The sequence below is a fragment of the Phalaenopsis equestris genome, unplaced genomic scaffold, assembly GCF_001263595.1.
Source record: "Phalaenopsis equestris unplaced genomic scaffold, ASM126359v1 Scaffold000002, whole genome shotgun sequence".
Lineage (NCBI taxonomy): Eukaryota > Viridiplantae > Streptophyta > Magnoliopsida > Asparagales > Orchidaceae > Phalaenopsis > Phalaenopsis equestris.
Window position 1 is genome coordinate 5,526,911 of NW_018164444.1, and position 10,936 is coordinate 5,537,846.

A 10,936-nucleotide genomic window follows, 5' to 3' on the forward strand; every position below is an offset into this window, starting at 1 on the left:
TATATATATATATATATATATATGAAAATTCACGTATCAAATATGTAAATACATAAGAATTATGTAAGTTTGTAAATGCCCTAGCCGAAGAAACTTTATATATATGCACATAATTCTCCTGCATTTATGAATGTCAAACTTAAATTTTCACATTTATATGCATAATATTCTAACATTTTAGTTTAATTAAAAAAATTATAATTTACTTTTAAAAAAATAATAACAATGAAATTCTTAATGTGATGTTAAGGAGACGTAAATATTAAATTTTAGATTAAAAAAATTAAAATAAAAAAAATAAATTTATGTTCGAGAGAGATATGCACACATGTAAGAATTATGTGCAATACCTAACTATTTAAACGGGACTTTAACCTACAGAGGGTGACCTCACCACAAAATAAACCTTACAAAGAAAGTAAAATAAAAAGGGAACTTATATATATATATATATATATAAGCTAAAAATAATAAAGAATTAATTTATTTTGAAACTCCGTGTAATAAAATTCGAAAGTGACTAAACGGGAAAAGCAATGATAATTGCGTGGTATCCCACCGAAGAAATAATGAAGAATGAGAGCTGTCGAATTGCCGGTTTCAATTGGTGCAGTCGGCAGCCATTACCATCGATGTGAATTGGCCACTATTCTCGCAACTATTCTCTCCTGTAAAGACTAATGCAGGGATAATATCTACATACATACCACACATTTTTTTTCATATTTACATATTACATATGTAACATCTAAACTTTGATTTTTACATTCCTTATAGAGGAAGAAATGTCTATTTGTTTTAACTCCCTCCTATTTATAATAATTTGCGATAGAGAGAGTTACTAGAAATTAGAACCGGCTTCTCCGTAGAGTAAAGACCCTGATTAATAGGAAAAAAATTACGTGCGTCTGGACAACAGATGTGATACAATGGAGATCCGAGCTCCCGCTCCGCCCGCTGTATCATGTCAGTTGTCAAGACGTTGCTCTGCCTCCGAACTCCGGACGTAATGTTTTTTTCCCATTTAACAAGCCTGGATAACAGCTTCAAAAACTACTTATAGACTGTGATGAAACGGTAATGAAAATGTGGAATCTTGATCAAGTTTACCTTCAACCATTTAAGTACTCTCAGACAAGTAAAAACACAAATAACCATAAAAGATTGTGTTCGTAAAAAGTTTTAATCCAACATCAAAATATAAATATTAAAAAAATATATTAAATAACCTATTTTTTATTCATTATTTAGTAAATATGATTTGTGCACTTATATCTGTTCGAATAACGATGATTACTGACTACGTTGCTGTGTATTTTAAATGGTCTAATCAATGTCAACATGTTCGGATATCTGGTCAATAATTTTCTCAAAATATTAATGATTTGATAAATCATTTTTGATTAATTCCAATATTTTTATTATGAATGATTTTTGCCCTATTAATGTAACTTTTAAAGACTAGGAGAACAAATAGAAAAGAGAAAGAAAAATGGGCCACAAACAATCTTCAAAGCCCAACCCATTGTTCTTCTATGCACACACATAAGATGGATGGGCCAAAACTACGGTCCAGCAATGACTCGGCGACCAAACTGGAGAAATAAATAAATATGAATACACGAAAGTCAAGATAAGTAATCATCACTAAGTCACATCAAAGTGATCGGACACGAATCATGAAGCCTTTTATTTTAATGCATGTGTCATAACAAAATAAACGCAACCCATATTTATTACGGATCAATATCCCCCAAAGATAATATTTTTATTCACAAAAATCGAGAATATGTATATATATACATACATAATTACATGTCAATAAAAAACTTATTCATATACATAACGGTCAAATAATTAAAATTTATTAAAGAGAGTTTGGATATACAATTTATGTATGGCCGTTAAAAAAAGCTCGTTGTTCGCGAACAGTTCGTATTTGATTTGTCAATGAGTTCGTGTTCGATTCGTTCGATAAGTAAACGAGACGAACGTTAATAATTTTTTTTCGTTTGGTTAACCAAAAGAACCAAACACCAACACTGATGCATTCGTTCGTAATCGAATCATTATTGTTCGAAATATAAAATAGTTATATATAAAAAAATTGATGATATTTTAAAAAAATTAAATTTTATAAATTATAATATATAATAAATTAATAATAATATATTAATATGTTATATTAGTAATAAAGTAATATAGATATTATATATTTATATCACGAACAGCTCGTGTTCGACACATTCGTTAAGAAACAAACACGAACAGTGACTTCACGAATAATTTTGAACACAAACTTATTTTAAACAAACTAAATTTCAAACGAACCGAACACGAACACAAGCTCCGTTTCTTCATGTTCAGTTCATTTACACCCCATAAAATGCTGTGATGTGTATGAAATTTCGCACTATTTCTATGCATTTTATATATTTTATTAATAAGATATTAATTAATTTAATAGTTAAAACTTGGGTTACATCAATAATTAGAAAAGATTATGTACTTTAGTTTATATGATGAAACGAGTTCTTGAGTATGATACGAATTGTGTATGTAAATATAAAAATAGGTGTAAGATTGGTAGATACATAAGAATATATGTATGTATGTAAATGCCAAGTAAAAGAAATTTGTATGACAATTAATATTTTAATATTTTTCTTTTCAAATCAAACAAAAAATATATAATTTCTTATGAACACACACATATATATATATATATATATATATATATAGGAATTGAATTAAATATATTTAATTGTTTTGTTACTTTAAGAACTTGATTCTTTCTTCTATACTTTGATACCATGTGTTAAGGGCAAATGGGGGATAATTACTCCCTTTGTTGTTCAGATTTTTACGTATAGCAGGAGCAATTTGATCTTCGGGCAGTTTCTCCTCATGTAATTCCTCATTTAAGTCTTATTTGGTGACTGTAATAATTTTAGTTGCTCAGAGAAATCGTAGTTGATACAACTAAAGTTGGTTAAAGAGCCATAATCAATTCTTATTTTAGTTGTGGTTGGTTGGAATAACTTTTGGTGGTGGTCGATCACTGGTGATCAATGACGATCTCTCATGATAAGTTGACGACATCCTCTCGGGCGTGGTCACGACCTTCGGTTAATCATGCCAAACCCTAGGAGGTTATAGCGATTTCGGGTGACCAGCAATAACTATCGAGAATATTGGTTTATTTGACCATGTTGAATGTTTTGACTTGTTCTTCTTTTCAGTGATCTATTTAATTATTGTGATGGGTTCTCCCATCCCTGACACTCAATACTTTAGCTTTGAATTTCATAACTTTAAGATGAAAAATTATATCATTTAGATAATTATTGTGTTTTATTGTCATGATAAATACGAGTGGCAGCTTTTGAGTTTTATTTTTTCGTGGCACTTTTTTGTCCCTAACGGCTATGTGAAAATTTAACTATCTCGGGCTATTGAATTCTTAAGCATAATATCTCTATTAATTACTTATTTGTGAATGTCTCTTCTTCTGCAATGTGCAAAATAACTTTCCACTATGCTCGTCATTAAAACAAATTCAGGCTTCCTTGGTTCCTTTGACGTTCGCTTTCTCTTCGATGTTTAACTAAACATTTCTATTAAGTGTTGCGAAGAATGACCCCTTTAAATTATGTGTGCAGGTTGATTTTCTTCTTCGTTTTTCTTTTGCTTTTGCTTGCTATCATGGGAACTTGGAGATGATTCTTTTGTAGCATATGGTTTTGGCTTATGAATGTTCATTTCATTCAACTCAATTTCTTATGTTGTTGCGACTTTATTGTGCCTCTTTAATTTTACTCTCGTATGTGTAGCATATTCTTTTGCATTTTGTTCGTGTTCTCTCTATCGGTGGCTATTCTAGCAAGCATCTACGGCCGAACATTGTATTCTTGGTTTAGTTAAGGAGATAGATGTCTCAGTCTTTTAGGATTTAAAATTACTTTTTGATTACTTTTTTTATATAATTATTTTACATGCAACCAAAGAATAAAAATAATATTTTTTTAATCATTTTATTTTTTTATCTTTAAAATACATAATTTCTTTTCATTCCTTTAATTTTATCATTTAGCTAATAATAGGAAGACATTCAGTAATTTATAAGTGACATTTTAATAATATCTAATGAAATAATTATAATATTGATAGTACATTATTATATAATAAATTTAAATTATATTATTTTTTTATCATTTTTACTAGCATATTCTTATTATTTGTTGATTAAAATTAAAATACAAGTATGACCGTCAATAATAATTGATGCTATTTTTAAAATTATTAATTACTGCTGTTATTGAAGAAATTTTTTAGCCCTGCCTCATACTCTTAAGACATAGGGCTTTCTGCTCACCCTTTCTACGCCTTGCACCTCGCTAGGCCTTTCTAGCACTCCTGCTTAAGACGCTCTGTTCAACCTCGGTTTATCTCTTTATAACGCTCTGCTCAACCTCTATAGCAAGTCCGCATAATAATTTTTTTTGTTTACAATTAAATTTATATTTTTATATATTTGGTTATTTTCTACTGGCTATAAATGACGTTTTGTTGGATTATTTATTGATGCGAGCTAGAAAATTTGTGGCGGTAGAGTAATGGATTATCGTCTTAGCGTTATATGAGAATTCATCACTCATATACATGAAAGTGAAACAAACAGCTGTGAAGTTCTTCAATGTATACAATTTTATATTATATTTATTTAAAATCAAAAGAATATAATCTATAATAAATATATTTAAATGTATGCCTCACAAAAATGTTATAAATTTCAGTATCAATATTTTCGGATGACGAACTCGCCTTAAAATACGAGGGCAAATGATAAGCCTCAAATAAATTTTCATTATACGACACAAATCTCAATGCATGACACTGCTATTGAGACAATAATTTGAGCAAGAGATGTTCAAATTTTGATAAAAAGTCATCCAGAACTCCGATTTAACAAACTTATAGTCAAACTGACCAGCTCGATGGGAGGAACCTGATGACATCAAAGTTAGGTCAATTTAAGTCAAATCAAGCCCGAATCAAGTCATTTAACCGCTTTTGGAAGATTCTCAGACCCATTTGAAAGGTCAAAAGGATTTGAAATTTAGCAAGTTCATAAGCTAATCGAGCGTCTCGATAAGAAAAATCCAACAAGCATTGGATCACTCAATTCCGACATCATTAAAGCATCCAAATGTCCATAAAACGCCGTTTGATTGAAGGAAGTTATCTGGACCATTCGATAAAAATAATTCATATTCCTGCATTAATTGCACACATAACACTATAAATAGAGCCCCACCCATCTCATGAGGGGGAGCTTAAGCCTAGAGTGAGAGAGAGCATGAGATATTGAGGAGGAACTGCAGCTCAGCGTCACTGTTGACTGTCCTCAACCACCGCTGTTCGTAGTCAACCTTTGCCGACCTCAGTCCCTCACCGTCGATTGATTTTGACCATTGCTGACCTCCGTCAATCACCCTCGATCGTCGTCGACCCCTAACGACAACAGTAAACCACCGTTAACCACCATTAACTGTCGTCAGCTGTTGTGAGATATACCAGTTGATGTGGTATATATATAAATTAAACAGGAGAACGATTGACGAAGCGAAAAATAGCACAAGAAAAATTCAGACCAGAAAACAGTAACATAGCAGAACATATAAATTTACGTGGTTCAACAAATTGCCTACGTCCACAGAGTTACCGAGGATTTTTACTACTTGAGGAATTTACTCCGGTCAATTGTCTTGACTTATAAGAGGAATCTCTCAGTTTGTTGCTCTCTCTTCTTCTCTCTCTACACTGAGATACACCAAAGAAATTCTACACAGAGTTACATCAAAGAAGACAAACTTACAAGAAAAATAAACTCAATTTATCTTCTGCCACAAGCCACCAAGAAGAAACCAAGGGAGAACAATCTTCTTCTTCTTTTTTCTTCTGTGGCAAGGAACTGCTGCTTGCACTTTTCTTCCTCTATCCTGAGGAAACCGAAGAATAACACAAAGGGACCGTGCAAAATCTGAAGGAGACGTGCGACTTCCATCCTCTTCCTCTAAGCACACGCATCGCGACTTAAGAAAAAGGATAGAGAGGCGGGGATAGTTAAAGTGTGGAGGCGGGAAGCTTGGAGGGAACCGTTTCTCTGACAGAGAGAAATCGTGATTTTTTGCAATTGGATAAGGAAGCGGGAAAGCGGGAGGCGGGACAAGATTGGGCTCCACACCAACATCAGCCACCGCTGATCGTCATCGATCGTTGTCAACCACCACCGACTTCCGTTGACCTCCGCCAACCGTCGTCGGTCACCGCTAACTATCAATCATCATCAATTATCACCAACTAAATGTCGTCAGTCGACACTGTAATATGAAAAATAAAGTTTCCATTTCCCGTCTATGAGACAAGTTATTTGTGTAATCATCAACCAATAGTGCGCAATTAGCCCAGACTCCGTGATTTTTCCCTCTACAGATTTTTTACGTAAAAACTTCTGTTGTCATTCCCGATTATTCTTATTTCACTTTAGTATGTTGAATTCTAATGTAATGTTAAGATGATAATTCATTACTTTATCGTCGTAAATTCTCTAGCATACATCAATTATCATGTTGACAGATCAATATTTTAGCCTATTAAAACTTTCATAAAAATTATTAACTGGTTCAAAATGAAGAGTTAATTTATATAGTTTATTATGTAAATAGTGAAATGCGACGGGGACAAAATTTACTCTTCTAGTCGAATAAACTTGTCCCTTCTCAACAGAACTGCGGTCGCCCCTGCAAAATATTAAAATTTAAATATGAATACATAAAAAAATTTATGTACTCATATGTGAATATATTAAAGTTAAAGCTAGAAAGATTTATATATATGCCTGTATTTTCATGCAAATATAAAATATGAAATATATAAAAAATAAAATCTAAATCATAAACAGAGAAACACATATATGAATGGACAGCTACTGTATGTAAATATTTTAAAATTATGTTGTATGTATGTAAAGCCTGACTTCTGCTGCCATTAGAACTGAAGCAGATGAATTACAGCTAGTTTGGGCGGAGCGTGCAGCAGCAGTTTGCTCGTGCTTTAGGGATAGATTGACAAGGAGAGAGAGAGAGAGAGAGAGAGGCTGAGGAGTATGATGGGGCGGGAACTGTTACAGCAGTAATTTCAGGGATGTCATAGATTTTCTTCATTTAATGCTAAAGATTTTCTCTTAATCTGTTCATTAGAAAGAAATTACAAAAGTAATTAAAAAAATTAGTTTTTTCAGTTATTAATAAATCTCTCATATATATATATATATATATTATATATATTGGATAATATTTAAAAATAAATAAATTCATTCCTTCCTTTTAAAAGATATTTTGCCTTTTATATAATTGATTTCGATGATAAATGTATTGATTTCTCAGTGGACAGTCATTTTTTGAAGGCTTGTTATATGTGATAAAAAAAAGTTATGATAATTGGGTAAAAAATTTTTGTGTTGATGTTACATGACAAATTAGCATATTTATACTAATGAACTGCTTATGTACCGGCCGTTGGCTTGTTATTTGCTAAGTTGACTCGCTGAAATGATCTGTCGATCTTTAAACAATTATATCTTGAGATAAGATAATTGTCAAAGTAAAAAATCATATCTCAATAACAGACACGAGTCGTCGGATATTCACATCGCCATGATGAAATTCGACTGTTGTGGATAATTGTGTATTATACAACCTATAGTTTTATATTTTTCTTCTATTTTTGTGTGGTCGAGTTCTCCCGCCTTCATAGAGGGCACAAAGACATCATAAGAAACTTTAAATCTGGATTATCTCCTTCTATCTCATTTGAGCTAGAGCCTAGAGAACATACATCAATCCTCTTCTATCTCTACCTTCACAACTCTTCTTTAGGTTGTGTGAACCAATGAACGATACGAGAGCCAACATACTCAAAGAATATAATAATCATGTAACACTTCATTCTTACAAGAGAAAACATGGTTACAATATTATGAACATTTGCCTGTTTTAGTATTTCTATAAAGTAACAAATAATAATCTTAACGTAGGGTTTATTTAGGAACACTTTCAATTTTTACTTTTTATTTTTTATTTCATTTTATTTATATTTTAATTTAAATTAAAACATGATTTATATGAGATACTATGTTTAAATGTTATTAGAAACAATCAAAATGATTTCTTAGATGTTGTAGGTGTTTTTTATAACAAAAAATTTTTAATAAAATAAAAAATAAAGACATAAAAATGCACAAAATAAAAATATTAAAAAAAAACAAATAACAAAAGATAAGAGTGATTCCAAATAAATCCCAGCTTATAATGTTTAGGTAACAGCAAGCTATAGATGATAACATGGACTCAATTGCTACATGACTATAGTTTAGCTAGTAATAGTCAATGAAGATTACTGGTGGCCAATGACTTCAAACTTTTTTTAAGCTTGTGGTCGTACACTTAGCTTTGTTTCTCCTTCATATTAAAAATGATCACAAAATAATTATTTAAAAAAAAAATAAAAAAATTTAAATTCTGATTTAATATGCATTATGCTTAATAGAGTCAAATGATATTACCACCAGTTTGGGCGCAATAAATGTGTATACATGGAATGATTACCACGACAGTATCAGCCTGCGCCTCTACCCCCTCTATCTTCCTCTCTCTCTCTCTATCTCTCTATATCCTCGCTTCGCGTTCTCTCCCCTGTCATTCTATCCATCTTGTCCATTTTGTCCCATTTCACTTCCAGAAGCTCTCATCCGCACGAGCTGATTGCCCCCTCTTCTCTTTTATATGCACGCGGCAGCTTCCCTGCCATTGCGTTTTGTGACTTTTAACAGTTTGCCCGCCAGACCTCTGATCTTCCCTCTTCAGCTCGCCATGGCGACGGTACTGAACCCCAACGCGCCTCTTTTCTTCCCCACCACCACATTCGCCCCCGCCGGAGACGAGCTATCTGTCCACTATCCTCCTCCTCGCCCTCCTCTGCTCAACCCTTTCTCTGCACTCCTCCCCCAACGATATGAACACAGTTGCATCAGCAAAGGCACAATTTTTATCCACCCTTCCTTAATCTATTACCAATCTCCTTCCATTTCTGTTTTCCCAAATTTCTCATACTATATCCCGCCTTCCAAATGCTTTATTGAACCCGAAGCAACGGCGTTACCTAGAGTAGGCGACGGGGAGCTCGGTGGAGTTGTAGAAAAGCAACGGGTTTCTGAACTAAGCTTGCGAACCGTGTCTTCTTCTCGCTTCGCGATTAGAGGGATGCGAGGAATTCGCCATGGAAATCAACTGATGAAGAGGAGTTATAAACAATGGGTGCGCAAGTCTGCTTCTTTAGATGATAACTCGCCGCAAGAAACAAACTTTTGTTTGCCCGACGATTTGCATTTCACTGATGAAATGAAAAGCACCGTCATGATTAAGAATGTACCAAACAAGATCAGGTTTTGACGAACTTCACGACTCTCCAATTTTATTTAGTCTTCATGATAGATAATCTCAATGATGTTCTGTTTTTTTAAGCAGTAGGAAGCAGTTGTTAGATTTGCTGGATCAACATTGCCGCAATGAGAACATGAAGAACACGGAAGAAGATGCTGACACAGCATTATCTGAGTTCGATTTTCTTTATCTTCCCATGGACTTCATGTAAGTGAAGTTCTTATCACCATATCTTGCTAATTGACTCTACTGGATTAATATTCCTATTAGAATTTTAATATCTGATTAATTATTTAAAAACAGTAGCGGCAATAATCTCGGATACGCATTCGTCAACTTCACTACTCCAGCGGCCGCCACAAAGTTTTATCAAGACGTGCATTTAAAGCCATGGAATGATACATTTGGCTCTCGCAAGATCTGCGAGATAACCCACGCAAAAATTCAGGTAAAAGTTTATTAATTTCTGCTAGCATATCTTCTTACTGAGCGATTAATGTCTGAAAAGAGAGAATTTGCAGGGATTGGAAGAGCTGGTAAAACACTTCAGACGATCTATTTTTACTTGCTCTTCGTCAGAATATTTACCCGTCTACTTCCATCCAAGCCGTGATGGCTCTCGCGATTCTCCAGAACACTTGATTGGAAAACTTCTCCATCGTTCCACTTCTGGATAGGCAGCAGCAGCAGTAATGCGCCTTCTATCTCGCTTTCTATCCATGCCTTCAGAATCTGTTTATGGGTGGATAGACTGAGAGAAAGATGACAGATATTAGGAAAGGTAGTTCTTTTTTTTACACGCATCTGATGTTATTTACCTTTTTCTGTATTACAGAACTGGAATGTAATGTCTGTTTGGCAGTATGTATTAGCCTGCTTGCTTGCTTATGCTGGAAATTTACTGTTTTTTAATTATTTTTTTGGAACGGGAAGCATTGGGAAACGTAAGCGGCGAGCATTAATGAGGAAATGATGCCTGGGAAAGGCTTAAAAAAAGCTCTAAAATATGAAAAAGGTGCAAGTGTGGTAACCGATGGAGGGGGATGAAGTGGGCGATATCTATTCTTTAAGTGTGGTGGTGGGTGTGGGTTCGTACGATGATTTTGTTTATGTTAATTCTTTTTATAAATGTCACTATTGGAAGGGAAGCATATTTCACCTGCATTTTCAGGACTAAGTATAAATATTTTAGATGTTAATCAATGTAAATACAAGAGATTTGTGTGGTGCGTTTGTAAATTTTTCGTTCTTTTTTTATGTAAATATTTATGGAAATTTATCTGAAATCACGGGGCTTTGAAAGGTGGGATTTTGGAGCAAGAGGAGTGAAAAGGGGATGTTTTTTTGTTAGGGTTGAAGGCGACAGGGCCAAGTGTTTTCAGGGATGCGGCTGCCGAGGCTTCGTACGGCCTAAAATTGTTTTATGTTGGCCT

The 10,936-nt window shown here is 33.5% G+C and overlaps 1 protein-coding gene across 1 annotated transcript; it reads left to right on the forward strand.

Annotated features, from left to right (window-relative positions):
- The first annotated feature begins 8,748 nt into the window (after positions 1 to 8,748).
- LOC110039517 (protein MEI2-like 6) lies at positions 8,749 to 10,306 on the forward strand. Its single transcript, XM_020744617.1, has 4 exons — positions 8,749 to 9,505; positions 9,588 to 9,710; positions 9,807 to 9,951; positions 10,025 to 10,306. Exons 1-4 carry the CDS (start codon positions 8,847 to 8,849, stop codon positions 10,178 to 10,180), a joined length of 1,083 nt encoding a protein of 360 aa, XP_020600276.1. The 5' UTR covers positions 8,749 to 8,846; the 3' UTR covers positions 10,181 to 10,306.
- Positions 10,307 to 10,936: the final 630 nt, after the last annotated feature.

Excerpts from the sequence above, each read along its gene's own strand:
- LOC110039517 (XM_020744617.1), top strand. The coding sequence starts at position 8,847 with ATGCACGCGGCAGCTTCCCTGCCATTGCGTTTTGTGACTTTTAACAGT. Across the intron at positions 9,711-9,806 it reads TATCTTCCCATGGACTTCAT|TAGCGGCAATAATCTCGGAT; the intron begins GTAAGTGAAGTT and ends ATTTAAAAACAG. Across the intron at positions 9,952-10,024 it reads TAACCCACGCAAAAATTCAG|GGATTGGAAGAGCTGGTAAA; the intron begins GTAAAAGTTTAT and ends GAGAATTTGCAG.